Source organism: Heptranchias perlo, chromosome 26 (assembly GCF_035084215.1).
Source record: "Heptranchias perlo isolate sHepPer1 chromosome 26, sHepPer1.hap1, whole genome shotgun sequence".
In the NCBI taxonomy this organism is placed as follows: Eukaryota; Metazoa; Chordata; class Chondrichthyes; order Hexanchiformes; family Hexanchidae; genus Heptranchias; species Heptranchias perlo.
The window spans coordinates 22728680-22751790 of record NC_090350.1 but is presented as its reverse complement, the minus strand read 5'-3'; the positions used below and the strand labels follow the sequence as shown (position 1 = coordinate 22751790).

General features: G+C 42.7%; 1 protein-coding gene across 2 annotated transcripts in view; it reads left to right on the top strand.

Annotated features, from left to right (window-relative positions):
- The window catches only part of eloa (elongin A), a 71442-nt gene that overhangs the window by 34426 nt on the left and 13905 nt on the right, over window positions 1-23111 (top strand). For both annotated transcript variants that reach the window (XM_068006520.1, XM_068006519.1), the window contains exons 3-7: window positions 5002-5114; window positions 8892-9951; window positions 13134-13248; window positions 17485-17637; window positions 20692-20789. In XM_068006520.1, coding sequence (XP_067862621.1) covers window positions 5002-5114; window positions 8892-9951; window positions 13134-13248; window positions 17485-17637; window positions 20692-20789 — 1539 coding nt within the window. The remainder of the gene's footprint in view (window positions 1-5001; window positions 5115-8891; window positions 9952-13133; window positions 13249-17484; window positions 17638-20691; window positions 20790-23111) is intronic.

Below are 23111 nucleotides of genomic sequence, written 5' to 3'. Positions count from 1 at the left end.
TTGTTCAGACAGAGAGGTGTTACCTACAGAGCCCCCGAATATACAGTCAACAGAAAAAAAAACAGAGAGAGAGGCAGAAACATCCGGAAGGCAGAGAAAGCCAGCAAATGACCCGTTATATTAAAAACAGATAGCTTTTGTTCGCTGGTGGGGTTACGTGTAGCGTGCCATGAACCCAAGATCCCGGTTGAGGTCGTCCTCATGGGTGCGGAACTTGGCTATCAATTTCTGCTCGACGATTTTGCGTTGTCGTGTGTCTCGAAGGCTGCCTTGGAGTACGCTTACCCGAAGGTCGGTGGCTGAATGTCCCTGACTGCTGAAGTGTTCCCCGACTGGGAGGGAACCATCCTGTCTGGCGATTGTTGCGCGGTGTCCGTTCATCCGTTGTCGCAGCGTCTGCATGGTCTCGCCAATGTACCATGCTCTGGGGCATCCTTTCCTGCAACGTATGAGGTAGACAACGTTGGCCGAGTCACAGGAGTATGAACCGTGCACCTGGTGAGTGGTGTCCTCTCGTGTGATGGTGATATCTGTGTCGATGATCTGGCATGTCTTGCAGAGGTTACCGTGGCAGGGTTGTGTGGTGTCGTGGACGCTGTTCTCCTGAAAGCTGGGTAATTTGCTGCAAACGATAGTCCGTTTTACACAAAGCCAACACACCCGGACGTCCTATCGTATCAGGCAACGGAACCCTGTGTGAGAACCTCTCTGGATACATCGAGGGCATCCTGAAACCCATCGTACAGGGAACCCCCAGCTTCTGTCGCGACACTACAGACTTCCTACAAAAACTCAGCACCCACGGACCAGTTCAACCAGGAACACTTCTCACCACGATGGACGTCTCTGCACTCTACACCAGTATCCCCCACGATGACGGCATCGCTGCGACAGCATCAATACTCAACACCAACAACAGCCAATCTCCAGACGCCATCCTACAACTCATCCGCTTCATCCTGGATCACAATGTCTTCACCTTCGATAACCAGTTCTTTACCCAAACACACGGAACAGCCATGGGGACCATATTTGCACCCCAATATGCCAACATTTTCATGCACAAGTTCGAGCAGGACTTCTTCACTGCACAGGACCTCCAACCAACGCTATACACCAGATACATCGACATTTTCTTCGTATGGACCCACGGTGAGGAATCACTAAAGAGACTACACGATAACATCAACAAGTTCCATCCCACCATCAAGCTCACCATGGACTACTCCTCAGAATCGGTTTCTTTCTTGGACACACGAATCTCCATCAAAGACGGGCACCTCATCACCTCACTCTACCGCAAGCCCACGGACAACCTCACGATGCTCCACTTTTCCAGCTTCCACCCTAACCACGTCAAAGAGGCCATCCCCTATGGACAGGCCCTGCGAATACACAGGGTCTGCTCAGACGAGGAGGAACGCGATGGACACCTACAGACACTGAAAGACGCCCTAGTAAGAACGGGATATGACGCTCGACTCATCGATCGACAGTTCCGACGGGCCACAGCGAAAAATCGCATAGACCTCCTCAGAAGACTAACACGGGACGCAACCAACAGAGTACCCTTCGTCGTCCAGTACTTCCCCGGAGCAGAGAAACTACGCCATGTTCTCCGCAGCCTTCAACATGTCATCAATGACGACGAACACCTCGCTATGGCCATCCCCACACCTCCACTACTCGCCTTTAAACAGCCACCCAACCTCAAACAGAATATTGTTCGCAGCAAATTACCCAGCTTTCAGGAGAACAGCGTCCACGACACCACACAACCCTGCCACGGTAACCTCTGCAAGACATGCCAGATCATCGACACAGATACCACCATCACACGAGAGGACACCACCCACCAGGTGCACGGTTCATACTCCTGTGACTCGGCCAACGTTGTCTACCTCATACGTTGCAGGAAAGGATGCCCCAGAGCATGGTACATTGGCGAGACCATGCAGACGCTGCGACAACGGATGAACGGACACCGCACAACAATCGCCAGACAGGAGGGTTCCCTCCCAGTCGGGGAACACTTCAGCAGTCAGGGACATTCAGCCACTGACCTTCGGGTAAGCGTACTCCAAGGCAGCCTTCGAGACACACGACAACGCAAAATCGTCGAGCAGAAATTGATAGCCAAGTTCCGCACCCATGAGGACGACCTCAACCGGGATCTTGGGTTCATGTCACGCTACACGTAACCCCACCAGCGAACAAAAGCTATCTGTTTTTAATATAACGGGTCATTTGCTGGCTTTCTCTGCCTTCCGGTTGTTTCTGCCTCTTTTTTTTTCTGTTTGTTTTTTTTTGTTGACTGTATATTCGGGGGGCTCTGTTAGTAACGCCTCTCTGTCTGAACACTGTGATTGCCTTGGCAACGGGCAGTTGCAAAGGCTATCTGTAATCACCATGTATTGTTCTGTGATTTATAAATGCGTAGGCTTCGAGGAGTTCCTGACATTTACCTGAGGAAGGAGGAAGCCTCTGAAAGCTTGTAAATTTCAAATAAAATCATTGGACTATAACTTGGTGTTGTAAAATTGTTTACAATTGTCAACCCCAGTCCATCACCGGCATCTCCACGTCATATCAAAAGTAACACCAATGATTTTGCCCCTATTTGCTCATTTAATGAGGCCATGACAATATAACATAATGATACATTGGGATGTGTATTGTGTATGATTTAAAAAAAACGTTCTGTAGCAATACAGTAAATGGTATGATTAATGGAATTTCTGAATGTTCTATATATGTGTGTGTGTGTGTTAGTGTTATTGTGGCCTAAATGATACACTTATTGTGTCAGTCACGATCACAATTTTCTTTTTTTCAGTTTTCTCAACTAGCTTTCTCTCCTCCCTCTGCTCCTGAAGGTGTTTTAACTCCTTGCTGGAATATGGTGCCATGTATACTGGTTGCCCCTACCCCTTGTATCTTCTCCAAGTGGCTACTTATGTGTAAACTCTTGACACTGATTGACAGGATATTCCTCACAGAAGAGCATTACAGGCAAACCTAATCCTCTTCTCACTTGAATTCCACATGTTCATTTCCAGCAGAAGTTGCTGGATTGGGACTGGAATTATGGCTAATTTACCCCTCCATAATCCAGTGCGCCAAGGCCAGTTGTACAACTGGCAACATAACCCTGTGACAAAAACATACTTCTAAACACTGGAGGTACCGGTCTCTCTTTCCAGGTTGCCAAATTGTTTATGTAATTTCTGTAGCTCAACCCACTGTCAAAGTGGACCCTACAATGAACATGTCATCACCTGCTGTGTATTCAGCACTGACAACTAATGTTGGGGCATCAGGGAGCATCAAATATACTGTTAGTGCTTGCTGCTCCATTACAGAAACTACGGTTTATGTTTACCTATCAGAACTAGATGCAGACTTGGATGTGCAGTTTTAAAAGCTGTTCATACTTAGTACCTTGCACTTCTCAAAGGTTTTTTCTGCCACCTACCGGTCAATTTGTTGGTCAGTCCTTAATTCTTAATGTTTAAGTTATCTCTATGTAATGGCAATGTGCAAGGTGCTTCTCTTAGCTGTGTGGAATTAAAAAGAAATCTGAGGTATTTCACTCATTCCTCTAGCCAACTTTCCTGTTCATCAAGGAATCGATGATTTACTTCCAAGCTTCTTTCCTCACAATTCCTGAGCCCCCTATTCCTCTCATCCACATGCTGGCCTTTGGCAACATCATTTGAAGACATGACGTCTGGTTCTGCACGCTGATGACACCCAGCTCTATATGTCCTCCACTTTTCCCGACCCATCTACAGCATCTGTATTGTCGACCTGCTTGTCCGACATCCAGTCCTGGATGAGCCGCAGTTTCCTCCAATTAAACATTGGAAAGATCGAAACCATTGCCTTCACCAACCGCTCCCCCCCCCCCCCCCCCCCCCCCCAAAAACAAACCCTGTTCCCTCGTCACCGATTTCATCCCCCTCCCCAATTACTGTCTCAGGCTGAACCAGACCTTCACAAACTTGATGTCCTAAGCTGAGCTTTCGACCTCATAGCCTTTCCATCGCAAAGACCGCCATTCTTTCACCTCCATAACATCTTCTGTCTCCACCCCTGCCTCAGCCCATCTGCTGCTGAAACCCGCATCCGTGCTTTTGCATTTCATCCATTCAGACTTGACTATTCCAATGATAGCTTGGTCGGCCTCCCATCCTCACCCTCCATAAACTTGAGCTCCTACAAAACCCTGCTATCTGTATCCTAACCCACACCAAGCCCCATACACCCATCAACCCTGTGCTTGCTGACCTGCATTTGCTCCCGGTCTACCAACGCCTCAAGTTTAAAATTCTTCTCGTGTTCCAATCTCTTCATGGCCTCACCCCTTCATATCTCTGTAACCTCCTCCAGTCCTAAAATCCTCCAAGAACTTTGCGTTCCTCCAACTCGGACCCATTAAGCATCCCCCACTCAATTCGTCTCGCCATTGGCCGCCGTACCTTTAGCTGCCTAAGCCCTAAGCTCTGGAATTCCCTCCCTAAATCTCTCCACCTCTCCTCCTCCAAGACCCTTCTTAAAACACTCATTGATGGCTATCTTTGATAATTTCCTCTCTCCACATGGCAACTAATGGCTCTGATGGATAACTGGGTAGTGTGGGGACAATAGGCCAATATTCTCATCTGGCCACTTTTCACATTGAAGCACTAATGAGTTACGCCACCCAGTTAATATTGTTTAATAGGAATTAATTATTACGGCAATGTCACAAGGAAAAACGTGCAATAGAATTCTTTTAGTGGCAGTATGCTGAATAATGAACTACTGTTAAATGCACCACAAAGACATCATAATACTTTTGTTTTAAAAAAAAAATTGTTAAGTGTTAGAGTATAGTAGTGCTCACTGTCTGGTTCTCCAAACTGATTTGGAGTATGGTAGCGAGAATTTTGAGGTTGTGCCTAATTCACAAGCTGAAAAAATGTATTTCATTGTTATTTCTTTTCTTTCTGTGAACAGGATACAGGAATAGGGAAAAGCGTGAATGGATTCAGGAAGCATGCTGTGGTTGGAGAGTGTGCTAAGAACCTAGTCTCAAGGTGGAAGAAACTAGTACCCCAGGAAGTAGAACGGTATTATTTTGAAGGCCATCTCTGCTTAAATAGTGAAAGCTGTTATTACACACTGTACATGCATATTTTCATCAATTATCTTTGTTGTATAATAAGTCAATTCTGGGAGTTAGGTTGGGAGGGGTAAGGCACTTTAAGTAATGATACATAAAAAGCAAATATTCACCTCCATTCCCTGAATGTGGCATTTTGAAAATGTGGAGGTTGTAATTTTCAATTGATCCCAACTCGAGCTCTTCAGTTAGTAAATTAGATAAAATCCTACTTCTACCAGTTTTGTGACTGGAGATTCATCACTTGTTTTTGTTGATGAATCTGGTTTAGATATTCATGATAAAATAGAGAAAATGGTATCCCAAACCAAGCTGATCAGGAATCTGAGTTTTCAGGTAATCAGAATTCAGTTAAAATGTTTAAAATAAGAGGAGCAACAATGTGGCTCTCCCATGAAAGCGCTTAATCTTTTGGGGTGTTAAAGATGGGCAGATATAATTCAGTATCTCACAGCGCCAAGGAAACAGAATAATGTAGAAAAGCATTTTAATTATCATAAAAGGGTGGTTAGAGCTGAACGTTTATAGAATCAGCAATCAAAAAAGTAACTGCCAAAAGTAAAGCTGCCTTCCGCACCTCCCTTTTACTTTCCTCTCCCCCACTCCCCCACCCACCCAAACAAAATTGCTGACAGTTGACTGACAGCGTGGCATCATCATCTATACTTTTGAGGATTGGGAGCCTGAACTATTGGCTCTTCTGTTTCTGGTAAGTTTGTTAAAATATCACACCATTCTATATAGATATAATTGTAATTTAAGTTAACTTGATTTGTATGGTGCCCCAATGGGTTAGTTTAGAGATGCACTGCATGGTATGGCACTGAGGCACTCAACCAGAAAGATCTTAATTTCCATTGCTGTGCTGAGTTCATTAATCTAGCTGGGATTGTTTTGGGGTTCCAGAATTAGACTATGATGGAGAGAAGTCAGACATGGGTTTTACTCTTAATAGTTGTTCAATTATTGCTACTGGAAATTCTTTGTGTGGATGTCCGGTCAGAAAGGAAGTCCAGCTTGGCCATGATGGCTCCTACTGTTGAATTACTTCTGACACTCACCATCTTCACTAAAACATGAAAAATTGCAACTTGAATGAAGTATAGGAGGGCTGCCGCGAGCTGTGGAATCATGCACCAGCATGAGTCGCTGTGCTCGAGACGAGGGATAAGAAGCGAAAATTGGAGGAAAGAGAAAAAGCTCAGGATGGGTAAATATATCACTTTTATATTGTTTTTACTAAAATTTGCAATATTCATTGTGCTCATGATCTGCAATCCAGAATTTTGAATAGAAAAAAGCTCAAGGTCCAAAGTTGTAAACTATATTTTTAAAAGTATGTTTTTTTTTCCAAGTACGTTTTACATTATTTTGATATTTTATATCTCCACAGATGTTACCTCTTCATCCCAAGTCACCCTTATGGTTTTTGATGAGAGTTCTGAAGAAGGGGAAGGTAGTGAGCTTGAAAGTTTACCAAGATTAAGGTGTCAAAGATGCACTGGGAGAGCATTTTCTGGAGCAGAAACCTCAAGTTTCTGATCCCGATTGCTATCCGGAACCCTTGTACCTGCGAGAGACAAAGTTATTTATCGGATACAGAGGTCAGAACCTGGAACTTGAATCCATCCATTCACCTTACACTTTGAGACATGGATTTATATCAACTGCAAAGTGACATTGCCAATCATTAGGGCAGTTCTGTATTCAGCTCCTTACTTTTGTGGATCACAGGATTATCACCAGCCAGAGTTCTGTAAGGTTTTCTGAATCTGTCAGGTGATACTGAGGAGAAAGCCGTGGGTGCCATTGTAGCTATTGCCACTTCTCTGGAGGTTCATATCACCGTGTCAGAATTAAAATATTATTACACTTGGACTATATAGCAGGAGTGTCCAACCTGCTGTCTTGAGCCCTGAAAATCCAGCCCTCGAAGGCCAGGCAACTCTGCTCTATTTGCGCTTATATTTCTTACTTGCTGGTTCGTCCTATTTTGAATATTGTAAGCCTGGAGGTCTGCAAAGGACTGTTTTTAGTGCTTTTGCCTCATTGGTGGATAAATCACCAAGATTAATTGGAATATTGATTTTAAACTTTGTGTGTCCCTGGGGCTCCATGGTATGCACCTTTGGGACCCACAAAGACAAGATGTTGTATAGTATGTTTAAAAGATATTTTTAGTTGTGATGTAAATACTATGTTTTAAGTTCTGCTTTTACTTTGTAAAATTATCACTTTTTACCTTCTATTTAATTGAAGTTTTGTAAAATAAACTACTGACTCTCATTACTTCTGCTTCCTGTCTATTTTTCCTCAAGGTAAGAAGCTAGCTTTTTAACAGCCTTTGAGGCTCTTTCCCCTGGCTGGAGAGTCCAGAACTAGGGGATCATAGTCTCAAGATAAGAGGTTGGCCATTTAGGACCGAGGTAAGGAAAAATTTCTTCACCTGAGGGTTGTGAATCTTTGGAATTCTATACCCCAGAGGACTGTGGATGCTCAGTCATTGAGTATATTCAAGATTGCGATCGATAGATTTTTGGACACTAAGGGAATCCAGGGATTTGGGGATCGGGCGGGAAAGCGGAGTTGAGGTCGAAGATCAGCCATGATCTTATTGAATGGTGGAGCAGGCTCGAGGGGCCATCTGGCTTACTCCTGCTCCTATTTCTTATGTTCTTATGTTCTCACTATCTTAAAATGAGTACAACAAAAAAGATTGGATTCAGAATGATTTTTTTCTTTCTTCCTAAGTGCAGCTCTGAGTCTTCCACATTGTTCTAGTACATTTACTCTCTTATCCTCCACATCAGTGATTTCCAGGTCAGGTGTAGAATGGGCCAGAAGTAGAGTCTGGATGCAAAAAGGTGAGAAAATGTTCCCTTCCTCAGTATTTGAATTCCTCCCCTTGAACACAAAGTTCTCCAGAAATTAAAAAAATAGTTAAACTCAACCAAAATATTTTTTATTGACAATCAAAATAATTTTACAGTGTGTAGGCACTGAATTAACAGATGAGTTGGACAGTCAGACTAACTTTAGTCCAAATACGTGTAAACATCACCAGGTTGGTCTATATTTTGATTGTATTCACTGGGTGGGGGAGGGAAATACTTTATATATTTCTCTCCAATCTAATTGAAGATTAGTGTTCAATTTTTTCTCTAGCTTGCAGGAGCCTTTTCTTAATGGGGCCCAGTGGTGATTTAGCAGTCATCGAAGCATAGAATTTTACAGTAGAAGGAAGCCATTCGACCTTGTGTGCCTGTGCTGGCTTCCAAATAGCTGTTCACTTTGCCCTCCTTGTGAAGCACACATTCCTCGTACGTGAGCCTAGACCGTGACTATTGGCAGGTTTGACTATGGGAGCTTACAGTTGATTCTGATATACCTACACAAAACATCCACAAATGGATACCTTCCAGTAGATATCACTGGTTAGTGATCAGGAGTTCCATCTGATTTTGTTTATTTTTCCCTCTACTGAGCACAGGGGTCAATTGTTGTCCCTTCTAGCTGACCGAGACCAGAGATTGGATCTGGGACCTTCCTGACTTTGTATGGCTCAGTTCCACACTGGGCAGTGCTTCTCCCCGCTGTGCCATTGGGAAGAACTTGGAATGTTCTTAGTAAAAATAGAATCCTTGTTCTGTTGTGTAAGTACTGCAACAGTGTCAATTGAAATCTTTCTGTGGCCTATCATTAATTGTATGTTTGTTTTGATCAGATCCACCAATGCACTAGAAGAACGGGAATTTGGTTATAATAAAGGGGTCTCTAAAAAGAGACACAGGGACCTTTCTCCAGAAGAAGATTATAGACAGACATTCCAGACCCCTAATAGAGAGTCCTATGAAGCAAGCTATGAACATATTCACGAGAAAGGGAGACGCTCGCTAGAGAGTGAGAAATCTTTCAGATCTGGTAGCCATGGCTACCAATCTTCAAAATCCAATTTTAAAGAGGAGGCGGAGAGGTGGACCAAATCTCCTCCTGTGGGGGATTGTGATGATGAGATTGACTATTCTGATGAAGATGCTGAGCAACCTATGCAGCCACCTAAAAGCTTCCACAAAGCTCACCGGGACCATCACAGCTCACGAGTAGAAGTGAGTACAGGCCGTGACAAGGAGCATAAGTCTTCACACAAGGAAAAGCAGCATTCAGTTATAAAAGGTGAAGAAAAGTATAAACTTTCCTCTCTTCAAATGCAAGATAAAATGAACAAATCTTCCTCAAAGGAACAGCATAATCACAAGGACCGAGGAGAGATTTCATCAATAAGTTCCAGTCATAAGAAACCTAAGCTGCAACCTGAGGAGACTTTAGATGACAGAAAATATAAACATAGAGACTCAGACAAACGGAAATCTGATCGTGAAGAGCCAAGAAGTACATTGGATAAATCCAAAGAGAAACCCACATCGAGTAAACAGAAAGAACAGACAGAGTCAAAAAAATCAAAATCTACAGAAAAAGTTCAGTCTGTTTCTTTCCGTAAGGACTCCACTAAACCAGCAGTGGACGATGACTTTGAAGAACCAACAATGTCATTTGAGTCATATCTTAGCTATGACCAGCCACAGAAAAAAAAGAAAAAGATAAACAAGCCTGTTGTTGAGAAGGTTAAAGAGACTCCTCCAGACAAACCCAAAGAGTCAGATAAATCTATTTCAAGATCAGCTTCTCGGAGCTCAAACTCTTCCTATAGAGAACAGAATGCTGAAGAAAAGAAGAAATCCAAACGACATGTTGACAATGATGTGCCTCGTGTTAAACCCAAAAAGGTAACATTAAAATTAAATAAGATCACGTTAAGATTATAATTAATAGTGGGGAATAAAAGTATTTTATAGATTGTAGAAGTTTTAAAATAGTCTCATTTGAGGGGCCTCAGTGACACGGTAGGTTAAAACTCTGCCCTTTTGCTTTTGGCACTTGGGTTAACTGATATTACAAATATGTCTTCTGTATGCTGGTTGTAAGGCCTGCCTGGGTGTGTGGTGTGTATGTGTAAGAAATGTTATTGCACTATTGAGTGGAACAACATGGGATTCATTACTACAGTTCTCCAGAGTAAGTTGATCTCTGCTGGGTGATCAAGGAGAGGAGGTGAGAGAGGCCAGCTTGCTCCTACAGAGACATATCTGAGAGCAAGTGTTATTGCAGTTACCTTATAAAAGTTGGGTCCCCTGTAATTGTCTTTACTCTCTCAGAACCATACCCACCAAGAGTTAAGTATCCTCAAGATGGGGTAAAAAGGCAGAGAATAGGAAAAGAAAAAAATGCTAATTTGAGCCCTAAGGTCCTATAGTCATGAACAAAATAAAATACCTATCTTATTTCAAACTGTACATCTGTGGCACTTTCAGACAGGATTCTTGGGCTACTGATTTATTTTTCCTTTTTTAAAGAAAGCAGTAATGCAGCATCTGTTAGATAGAAACCTGTCCAAAGACAGGATTTCTTTTAAAACTAATTACGTTTTTACGTGTTAGGGATTCCTGCTATTTCGGTCAGTCATTATATTAACAAGAGTACCTTGGTGCCTTGATGACCCTGACAGATCTTTTTGGGGAAGTGTGCGGGTAGATCGAGTTGGCATTTCTGGACCCAAATAGCTTTGAGGCTTGTTCGGCAAAAGATTTCACCCACTGCTGCTCTGAGCCAATGGAGTGCTTGGACAATGGAGCAGCATGGAGGCGCACTTAAGGATTTTCAAAAAAAAAATGTTTGGTTCAACGAGAGCAAGACCATGAATGGGTCTGAAGAAAAGTTACTTTCCCCTTGAAAGTAAAAAATAAAATCAGAGCTTGGATTGGATTCTCAACTCTGGTTACGCAGTGACAGTGCGCTGTGTGTGTGCCTTTCAACTTGAACTCAACCAGAGAAAACCAAAATGTTACTGACAAAATAAAATATGGAGAAATTAATATCTGATTAAATATCAGCCATTTTGTATTATTGGCAAATAGTTGTGTGTATGGGAGAAAAAACTATAAGGCCATTAAATGTATTTAGTGTTTTAGTTTGGCCATGAAACCCAAAGTCCAACAATGAGCTGAAGATATGAGCCAACATGTATAAGGAATAAAAACACTCTCAAAAATCACAGCTAATTATAAAAAGATTAAAATCCCACTATGTAAATGACAAATTTAGCCCCATCAAATAAGCTGTCCTCTTACTTCAGAAGAATATGAGAATGCGGACATTCTAAAGTGCATGTGAATGTTTATAAAATACATGAATATTTCTGGAATGTGCAGTTTTTGATACTTGTAATGAACCAGTTCTAAAATAGTACTGATTGTATGGTGCAAGTACAGCTAAAGCAAATTAATGACACATTTCCTCAAACAACAGATAGTTGTTTACATTAAACTTTATTGTAATAGCAGATTCCCAAGTGGCACTCTGCAAACATCGTACTCATAATAACAGTAATTTAGTCAGGCCCAAAAGAGATTAGTACACGTTTCATGTAGTTCATGAAATTTGTGTTGAAGTATTCAAATGTGTAGGAGCGTCTAAATAGGAAACGTGTTAGATCAGAGGACTAGAGAGGACGAAGTGCAGGAAAAAGAAAGACTTGCATTTATATACTGTTTTTCACGACCTCGGGACATCCCAAAGCGATACAGTAACGCCTGTACTCAGGACAAACACAGCGAGTTCCCCACCGCTGAAAGTGACAGTGTCCCGCTCATTCATTTCAAATAAAGAAGGACCAAGCAGCACCAAATGGAATATGCAGGGACACCACAGGCAGAAACAAAGCAATTTGGAAAAGAAAGTGCACAGGTGCAAGCTATGCTTTTTCTGCTGGGTTGCTCGCAACACTGCCTGGGCGATTTGTCTTTCATTCCAGGAGACTCCCGGACAATTCGGAAGGGTTGGCAACCCAATTGGATAGTGATCAACAAGGCTGATTTTTTTTTTTCTCATCCCTTCCCACGTTATGGTTACTGTGAGCAATTGTGTCACCAATTGCAGCTCCAGCTGAGGTCAGCTATCTCGGCACAGATTTGTGATCTTCTGACCTATGTGGCTTAATGTTGCACTCTTTTCTCCTGAAATCATCCAAGGAGCAGTCTTGCTTTTCAATGTAATTTCATGTGCGCTGGTATGTTGCTATGCATTTTCACAGATCAGTCAGTCAGGGAAAGTGTGAATGAAGTGGGAGAAGGAGAGAACAACATTGTCCATCTTGATGTCCTGCAAGTTTGTGGTATTGACTGTCTTGCAGTGCTAGGTGAAAGTTTATATGATGCAAAAAACATGGGGAGGAAATTGACTGTTTGTGCCTGTGCAACAAAACTGTAGGAATTAGGTGTGTGTGTGTGTGTGTCATCCATAATATTTCAGAATAAATGCTTCCTCCTCATTTCTCATTAAGCTGCAAAGCATGTCTGACTGCTATTAACAGATGATACAAATTCCCAGCAGATTTATCTTGGAAATTTTATTTGCTGCAGCCAAGTACATAAGCTGACTCCAGCTGGCCCTCCATTTAATGTGGGGGAGGGGAGCAGGAAATCCTGTTCCGTTGAGCCACCATCAGGGACCTGAGTGCCCAATCACATACTGGCATTGGGAACAGGTTAACTGTCAGTCTTGGCCATAGAATGAAATTCAACACTGAGAGCTGAAACATACAGACAACGAGAAGAAATTACTTTTTTTTATATAATGGAATGTAATTTTATTCTAATACCTACCTAATGAAAAATAGTGGTACTGTTAGTGTCTTCAGCAACACTTTATTTAGTCAAAGACTATTAACCTTAAAAGAGGAGGGAGTCACAAAAGGAAAGGAATGGAAATATAAGCAATTTAAGTATTCCATTTTACGCTAGTCTGTATCACAATGTATTACCGCTCCAATACCAGATGCCACTTCAATTATTGTTTGTAGTTTGCCACTTAAAAGACTGAAATTTTAATTTTCCTTTTCCCCTCCCAACAGATGGTGATTGATGTGGTACCTGTGTTACCAGATATCCCGTTGCCACTTATCCAGCCCAACTACAGACCCCTTCCTTCCATGGATATGACACCATTATCACTGCCAAAAAGGAAAGGTGAGTTTGCTCAGATGTAGGCTGGAATCCTGAATATTGTCACTGTGTGCTCTGAGCATATGCTTTAAGACTTTACAATTGTGTTGTAGAATGCTGTGTTCAAAGACTTCTTTTTGCGTCCAGAGTATAGATGAAAAATCCAGTCCAAACTGACCTAATCAGATTTGCAAAGTCAGGAAATATATCCGACTACTTGCTATCTGGAAGAAGGCCCAAAGAAATGCCTTCCATTCAGTATCTTATCACAGTAAAGCAAGATACCACCATCTTGCTCACCAAATACTTACTTTTTTCATCAAACTCTGATCAAATATATGACACACAGATTTTCAGTAATCTTTGAGAATATCTTTGAGCCATCCTCCTCCAACGTCTCTCCTCCGTCGTCCAGCTGGGTGGAACTGCCCTCACCTGGTTCCATTCTTATCCATCTAGTCGTAGCCAGAGAATCACCTGCAATGGCTTCTCTTCACGCTCCCACACCGTTACCTCTGGAGTCCCCCAAGGATCTAACCTTGGGCCCCCTTCTATTTCTCATCTACATGCTGCCTCTCGCAACATCAACCGAAAACACAATGTCAGGTTCCACATAAATCAGGAAATTAGAGGGGCATGTAACAAGGGTAATACAATAATCGTGGGGGACTTTAATCTTCATACAAACTGGGCAAACCAAATTGGCAAAAGTAGTTTGGAGGACGAGTTCATGGAATGCATTTGAGACTGTTTTCTAGAACAACATGTCGAGGAAACCAACTAGGGAACAGGCTATTTCAGATCTAGTATTGTGTAATGAGACAGAGTTAATTAGTAATCTTATAGTTTAGAATCCTCTGGGGAGAGTGATCATAATATGATAGAATTTCATATTGAGTTTGAGAGTGATGTAGTTAAGTCTGAAACTAGGGTCTTAAATTTAAATAAAGCCAATTACATAGGTATGAGGGGTGAGTTGGCTACAGTAGATTGGGAAATTAGATTAAAAGATATGATGGTAGATAAGCAACTAGTGCGGTACTGCAAGAATCGGTGCTTGGGCCTCAGTGATTTACAATCTATATCAATGACTTAGATGAGGGGACTGAGTGTAAATATATCCAGGTTTGCTGACAATACAAAGCTAGGTGGGACAGTAAGCTGTGAAGAGGACGCAAAGAGGCTGCAAAGGGATATAGACAGGTTAAGTGAGTGGGCAAGAAGGTGGCAGATGGAGTATAATAGGGGGAAATGTGAAATTATCCACTTTGGTAGGAAGAATAGAAAAGCAGAATTTTTTTTTAAAAGGTGAGAGACTAAAATGTTGGTGGTCAGAGGGATTTGGGTATCCTTGTAAATGAATCACAGAAAGTTAACATGCAGGTACAGCAAGCAATTAGGAAGGCAAATGGTATGTTAGCCTTTATTGCAAGGGGGTTGGAGTATAAGAGTAAGAAGGTCTTGCTGCAATTATATAGGGCTCTGGTGAGACCACACATGGAGTACTGTGTACAGGTTTGTTCTCCTTACCTAAGGAAGGATATACTTGCCTTAGAGGGGATGCAACGAAGGTTCACTAGATCGAATTAAAAAAAAAGAATCATTCATGGGATGTGGGCGTTGCTGGCGAGGCCGGCTTTTATTGCCCATCCCTAATTGCCCTTGAGAAGGTGGTGGTGAGCTGCCTTCTTAAACCTCTGCAGTCTGTGTGGTGAAGGTTCTCCTGGGATGAGAGGGTTGTCCTTTGAGGAGCGATTGAGTAGAATGGGCCTATATTCTCTGGAGTTTAGATGAATGAGCGGTGATTTTATTGACACATATAAAATTCTTCGAGGGCTTGACAGGGTAGGAGTTAGAAGGCTGTTTTCCTTGGCTGGATAGTCTAGAACTAGAGGTGATAGTCACAAGATAAGGGGTCGGCCATTTAGGACCGTGATGAAGAAAAATTTCTTCACTCAGAGGGTTGTGAATCTTTGGAATTCTCTACCCCAGAGGGCTGTGAATGCTCGGTCGTTGAGTATATTCAAGGCTGAGATCAATGGATATTTGGACATCGAGGGACAGGGCGGGAAAGTGGAGTTGAGGTCGAAGAACAGCCATGATCTTATTGAATGGCAGAGCAGGCTTGTGGGGTTGAGTGGCCGACTCCTGCTCCTATTTCTTATGTTCTTGTGTTCTTGCGTGTACGCTCATGACACCCAGCTCTATCTTACCACCACCTCTCTCGACCCCTCCACTGTTTCTGATTTGTCACGCTGCTTGTCCAACATCCAGTACTGGATGAGCAGAAATTACCTCCAACGCAATATTGGGAAGACTGAAGCCATTGTCTTCGGTCCCTGCCACAAACTCTGTTCCCTAGCCACCGACTCCATCCCTCTCACTGGCCATGGTCTGAGGCTGAACCAGACCATTCGCAATCTTGGCGTCCTCTTCGACCCTGAGATGAGCTACCGACCACATATCCGCTCCATCACCAAGACGGAATGCTTCCACCTTCGTAACATCGCCCGTCTCTGCCCCTGCTTCAGCTCATCTGCTGCTGAAACCCTCATCCATGCCTTTGTTACCTGACTATTGCAATGTTCTACTGGCTGCCTCCCATTTTCCACCCTCCATAAACTCTGCTGCCCATATCCTAACTCGCACCAAGTCCCGTTCACCCATCACCCCTGTGCTCGCTGGCCTACGTTGGCTCCCGGTCCGGCAACGCCTCAATTTTGAAAATTCTCAGCCTTGTTTTCAAATTTCTCTGTGGCCTCTCCCCCCCCTATCTCTGTAACCTCCCCCAGCCCTACAACCCTCCGAGATCTCTGCGCTCCTCCAATTTTTGTCCCATGCGCACCCCCAATTTTAATCGCTCCACTATTGGCGGCTGTGCCTTCAACTGCCTAGGCATGAAGCTCTTGAGTTCCCTCCCTAAAACTCTCTGCCTCTCTACCTCGCTCTCCTTAAAACTTACTTCTTTGACCAAGCTTTTGGTCACTATCCTAATATCTCCTTATGTGGCTCGGTGTCAAATTTTGTTTGATAACGCTCCTGTCAAGCACCCTGGGACTTTTTACTATGTTAAAGGTGCTATATAAGTGCAAGTTGTTGTTGTAGTGGTTCTTTTAGTTAATCATTTTTTGTGAAATTAAAATCTGTTGAATGTAACGTTAAGGGCACAACAAATACAGGAACAACGTAGCACATCGTTTACAAAGACAACAAATTGCAAATGTTAGCACAATTTTTTATAATTAAATTGATTATAAAAGCTTTAGTAACTGTATCCTCCCTGTTATCAAGCAATCCACTTAACAGCCCAATAAAAAGAATTTTCTTCTGGGGCGTGGAGCGGGCGAAGAAGTAGTTGAAATAACGTAGGCAAGAAGCAAAAATGATGCATTGATTTAACTTTCCCTTCAACAATTCCCTCAATGGCCAATGCATTTACCACTGAGCCACTGCAGTACTGTGCATTATGGACAGGGAAGGATTCTGGATCAATCTATGATTTGTGCTAAATTAGCTGATCTCCATTGGAAGAGCAGTAAGGACATTACAGTTAACCTTGGCCAGCTGTGTCGGGCTACCGTCAATCAAACTACCTAAATATCACCTACATTAGCCCCCTCCCTGGAAGGTAGGTGTATTGAGAAGTGAGACTTCAAAGGGGAGGAAGGATGGAATTCACCATCCAATGAATTCTACATTTTATTACCTCTCTTAGAGGAGTTTTGAGAAGTTTTAATAGTGTAATTGGTATACTTGTATATTGGGAGGAGAGTTGGGGAAAGGGCAAATAGTAATGGTAAAGAAATTCCCAACTAGAACAACCAACTAGTAGTCATGTCGCTGTTTTTAGAATAATTTTCCCAAGAAAAGAACTGTTAATTTGTGGCTCCTTAGGTTCTGGGTATACTCTCCATTTGGCACTCCTCAATTGACTTGTGTTAATTTTACACCAAGATCCTGGACAACTACTGTGTGGGAAGTGAGGTGTGACTTCTGGTATTGGCTGGGGAGGGAATGGGAGAATATGAGGGCACTGCTGAATTGCCAAGTCATCTCACCCCAGCTTGAGTCATTTGGTCTTTTGGCCAGATGTGTAACAGATGTTCTGGTTGTGGAAAATTGCATGCTCTCAAGGTAGTGGGAAGAAGACTGAAGGAAGATGTGTGGGGGCACTGCTGTTTAACACAATTTATTGGAATTTAATTCCTGAAGTGCTCCAGAAATAATATGACTAACCTACATTTTTTTTTCCTGCTGCAGTTGTATTTGTTCCATCTGAGGAGGATCTAGGATTTACTGGTCGCCGGTTTAACTCGAAGATGCAGGTGTACTCTGGATCAAAGACTGCCTACCTCCCAAAGATGATGTCGCTGTATGAACAGTGTATTCGAGTTCTACAAAACAATGTGGATTGTAAGTCATAATTGATCATCAGAGATGTGCACATGTTGAAGTATGTGAAATACATTAGAACTGAGTGGTTTATTCCTAATAAAAGAGTAGTTCTGTGTTGGGTTCAAGGATTGCTTGACACTCAGCTTTGCTTACATCAATTGGGTTTAGACATTTCTCATCTGGACTGTAGGTTGAGTACTGTCTGTAGAAAGTTGCCAAGTTATAATTTACTTGCTTCCCCCATGGGAAGCACCTGATCTCTGCTTGGTGACACTACAATGTGCTGTGGAGGATTGAAAATCTTTGGCACTACCCCATGATGCCACACAATGCTGCACCCATCCGTTTTGCTTGATTTGTGCCTCCCAACAGCTAAATGTAGAGAAGTCCACACTGCAGACCACCCTGCTGCCTTATTGAGAAATAATTAAGTGTTATAGCTATGGAGTAACATTAAATATCAGCACAAATGGGCTCTTTTGTGACCAGGATTATTGATTTATCCTCAGTGATTTTCTTCCCCCCCCCCCCCTCCCCTTTCCTATAGGCTTTGGCTCCTTGCTGTGGTATGGTTCCACAGGTGCTGGGATTTCTAGTACCTCACCCAAGTGGATATTATTAATGTGTAAGCCATGATGGTGAGTGTTGGCAAGCTACTTGACACAGGGAACAGCAGATGTCCAGACTTCTTGTATCAGCAGTATTGCATCCCAGATGGTCATGTTTGTGAATTCCAGCCTCAAGTGACCTATTTCTTCCTTCCCCTTTTCTCCCTTTTCTTCTGAAGGTGGTGACCGTGTTGGGATGTGGCTCCCTTGCCTTGATTTTTGAATTTACATGGTCTCAAATCAGCAAATTTTGCCAGGGCTGGCTGGATAGCTTAAATATTGTATACTGCATTGGTGGGAAGGAAGGGGAATGGCAAAAATTACAGTGCTGTTTCTGTGGGTACAAACATGCACCATCTGTAGCTGATTCTAGAGCCAATTACCTCAACTGTGGCAATATCTGAGGCCAAAACTTTCTGCACTCCTTGGAAGGGAGCCTGAACAGTTTAAAATTAGTTGTATTTCTGAGGTTGAAGAAGGCAGAAAAGTAGAATCGTGGTGTCTCCTGACTCTTGTTGCGCAATCATTGGTCAACGTATAATGTTGTCCTCATATTCTGACACTCTAGTGCAGCAAAACCACCCCCTCCGCACACTTTCATTATGAATTTTACATGGATTGCAGGACATAAAATCTGCTGTCTAACTCTAAATTGTTTATCGATCAATACGGCAGGACACATGTCATGCTGGAATGGACAATACATATGGTTATGCCTGTTACTCAATATTAGCAAGACAATTCACGTTAAATAACTGCAATACCACAAAAGCTACACAAGTATCCAGGATTCCATTTACCCCTTTCCCTTCAACTCATAGCTAAGGGCTATGGTGCTCCAACTCACTTTGCTGTCTGCTCATTTTGCTTGTGGATCATCAGAGCAAACCGAAAGCACCCTAATCCAAAGATAAGGAGGTGTATAGAATTTTTTTTATCCAACCAGTCACATTTAGTAGGCTATTCCATAAATTTCCTTGTTCCCAAGACTGCTTTTCTCACAGGTTCAACATGTTTGTCAACTTTCTTCCCGTTTCTCCCCAGTTGAAACATTGAGTCCTGCTGAGATAAGGTTCCATGGGTAATGGTTATCTTCCAGTACCTTGTCCGAATGTCAAAGCTTTTCGTGTGAACCTAGACTGTGAGTAGTGGCAGGCTTTTTGACCATGGAGGGGCATCACTTCCAAGTCTGATCCGACAATCAGTCAGCACCCGCACAAGTGCACTTTTCAGCAGGGGTCACTGGATAATGATCAGTAGCAAGAACTCTATCTGATTTATTTTACCCTTCCCTTAGCCTGATTACCGGGGCAAATGGCAGCCATCAGGGAAACTGTTAGGCTCAACTTTGTAACCCTTCATGATCCATATCCATGACCTTCCCCCTATCATAATGTCAGAAGTGAGGATGTTTGCTGCTGATTGCACAGTGTTCAGTTCCATTCGCAACCCCTCAGATAATGAAGCAGCCCGTGCCCGCATGCAGCAAGACCTGGACAACATCCAGGCTTGGGCTGATAAGTGGCAAGTAACATTCGCACCAGACAAGTGCCAGGCAATGACCATCTCCAATAAGAGAGAGTCTAACCACCTCCCCTTGACATTCAATGGCATTACCATTGCCAAATCCCCCACCATAAACATCCTGGGGATCACCATTGACCAGAAACTAAACTGAGCCAGTCACATAAATACTGTGGCTACAAGAGCAGATCAGAGGCTGGGTATTCTGCAGCGAGTGACTCACCTCCTGACTTCCCAAAGCCTTTCCACCATCTACAAGGCACAAGTCAGGAGTGTGATGGAATACTTTCCACTTGCCTGGATGAGTGCTGCTCCAACAACACTCAAGAAACTCGACACCATCCAGGACAAAGCAGCCCGCTTGATTGATACCCCATCCACCACCTTAAACATTCACTCCCTCCACCACTGGCGCACCGTGGCTACAGTGTGTACCATCTACAAGGTGCATTGCAGCAATTCGCCATAGCTTCTTCGACAGCACCTCCCAAATCCACGACTTCTACCTCCTAGAAGGACAAGGGCAGCAAGTGCATGGGAACAACTCCACCTGCACGTTCAATTCAAGTCACACACCATCCTGACTTGGAAATATATCGCCGTTCCTTCATTGTCACTGGGTCAAAATCCTGGAACTCCCTACCTAACGGTACTGTGTGAGTACCTTCATCACGTGGACTGCAGCGGTTCAAGAAGGCGGCTCACCACCACCTTCTCGAGGGCAATTAGGGATGGATAATAAATGCTGGCCTTGCTAGCGACGCCTACATCCCATGAATGAATTAAAAAAAATATATCATTTTGCAATGTTATGGCCGGGAAATTCCTCGAAGCTGCACCCTTCAGCTGGCGTTACTTCATAAAGGTCCTGTATGTACTGTTTTGTTCTGTGTTTTTGTTTTGTATTTTTGTTCTCAGTATCTACTGTGCTTTCTTGCAGCTATTCATGAAGTCGGAGGAGTGCCGTTTGAAATCTTAGAGCCTGTGCTGGAGCGGTGTACCCCTGATCAGCTGTATCGGATTGAGGACTGCAATCCGGTAAGCTTGTGTTCTGAGTCCTAAAATGGAAGTTAACAGGAAGGTACAGGAGCTGCTCACTGTGGTGCTCTACTATTCACTATTTGTCTCCTTTACTAATAGAAAAACCAAGTTAACTCCTTCTCTACATCACAGTCCTATCTTTATATGTTTATGTAGTTTCCCATAGGGCGTACTGAGGTTCTGATTCACTAAAGTGTAGTTTATGGATCTTAATGGTATAAATTACTGTTTTCCATGATACAACCAGACTTTTGAAACTTCTTATTTGCATTTTAAAAGCTTGTTTTCAGGTGATTGCGGACAAAAATTGATTGAGACACTTTAAGCAACTATTAGGAGGTGGGGAGAAACGCTCTTTTTTTTTTAATTGGCCTGGCCGAGATCAGGAACCCACCATGAGAGGAATTATGGTCATGACCCCAGTCATAACACTTTTTTCTTGTACACTCTTTGTCACGCCATTGTTGGCAATGTACACATTGACTTGAAAGAAAGAAAGAACTTGCATCTATATAGTGCTTTTCACAACCTCAGTACATCCCAAAGCACTTCACAGCCAGTGAACTTCTTTTGAAGTGTAGTCACACTTGTATTGTAGGGACCGTGGCCACCAATTTGTGCACAGCAAGGACATACCAAGAGCAGTGAGATAAATAATTTATTTTAGTGATGGTGGTTTAGGGATGAATATTGGCCAAGACGCCAGAAGAAGTCCTATACTCTTCTTCGAACAGCTAACCAACAGCAAAAATCTGCTGGTACACTTCAGAAAGTGAGCTATGGCTGCAGGTTGGGAATTTTTTTAGCTTCTGTGGCTCCCAATAGGTCACCTGGTTAAGATGGTGATAGCTGTGCCATAAAGGTTGGATCCTAAATCTATGCTGAGTTAGCCGATGCCACCCAAGGCAGCTGCAGTAGCGTGGCATTTGGCCTCAGCACTCGCAGGTTAGGGAAGAAGAAATAAGCCAAGGTTCCCACTCCCAACTGTTAACTAATGACCCCTGCTGGAAGTGCGTCTTGAATGGATGTCAGGTGTGAACAGAATCAAACTTAGATGTGAAGCCCCTTTTAGTCATATTGTTTGCTAGCACTCACTATCTGGGGTCACAATGAAGAATAGTCGCTTATGTGAGATACATCCATGGAGCCATAGATTTCCAGAGACTCTGATAGTAGGAATAAAAGGAGTAAGCTTTAGATAGATTAATTATAAATGAGGAAAAGTTGGTGGAACTCAGAACTTAGAAAAGTCACCAGGCCTGATGACCTGTATCTTAGAATACTGAGGGGAAAATTGAACTTGAAATAGCAGAGGCTCTGATCATGAAATTTAAGCATCTTTGGACATTTAGTTGTACCAGGAGATTGGAGGATTACTAGTGTGACACCTCTGTATGTTTAAAAAGAGTGGAAGGATAAAATGGGTAACAATTGACCAGTCAACGTAACATTAATGGGTAAGCTTTTAGAAGCCATAGTGACGGGGATAAAAAGAATACTTGGAAAGATGTGTTAATTTAAGGATAGCCAGCATTGATTTATAAAATCAAAAGCAAAATACTACGAATGCTGGAAATCTGAAATAAAATCAGAAAATGCTGGAAAAGCTCAGCAAGCGAGGCAGCACCTGTGGAGAAAGAAACAGAGTTAACGTTTCAGATCAGAGACCTTTTGACAGAACTGAACTTGATTTATAAAAGGCAAATTTTGTCTGACAAAGTTAATTAGAGTTCTTTGAGGAAATAACAGAGAATATTGATAAAGGCGAGGCAATGAATCGTGTGTGTGTGTGTCTCTCTCTACATATTCAAAAGTGTTGCATGGTATCAAATTGGAATGTGGCAGCATGGAAAAGAAGTTGGCTAGAGGACAGGAAACAGAATAGTGACTTGTGTCTGTTTCTTGGACTGGAGGGGTGTAAACAGTGATGTCTTCCAAGAGTCAAAACAGCTTCAGGCCAGGTTAAATGTTGGATGAAATTCAATGTGAGGAAATGTGAGGTGATATGTTTTGAGAGGACAAATAAGGAGAGGAAATATACAAAAAATGATATAGCCTTAGAAGGAGTAGAAGGGCAGAGAGACCTGGGGTTTCAGATGCACTGATCTTTAAAAGTGGGGGGACAAGTTGCTAAATTGTTTTTTTAAATATATATATATATATATATTTCCAAATGGATGATTGTCACACTTTGCTTTTGTATTCAATCAACGGTTAAGCTACAGTTAAGATATTGTGAACACTTTTTGGGTACACTGCTTTAGGAGGATATCCAGGCCTTAGAGAGGATGCAGAAGAGATTCACAGAGATAATAGAAT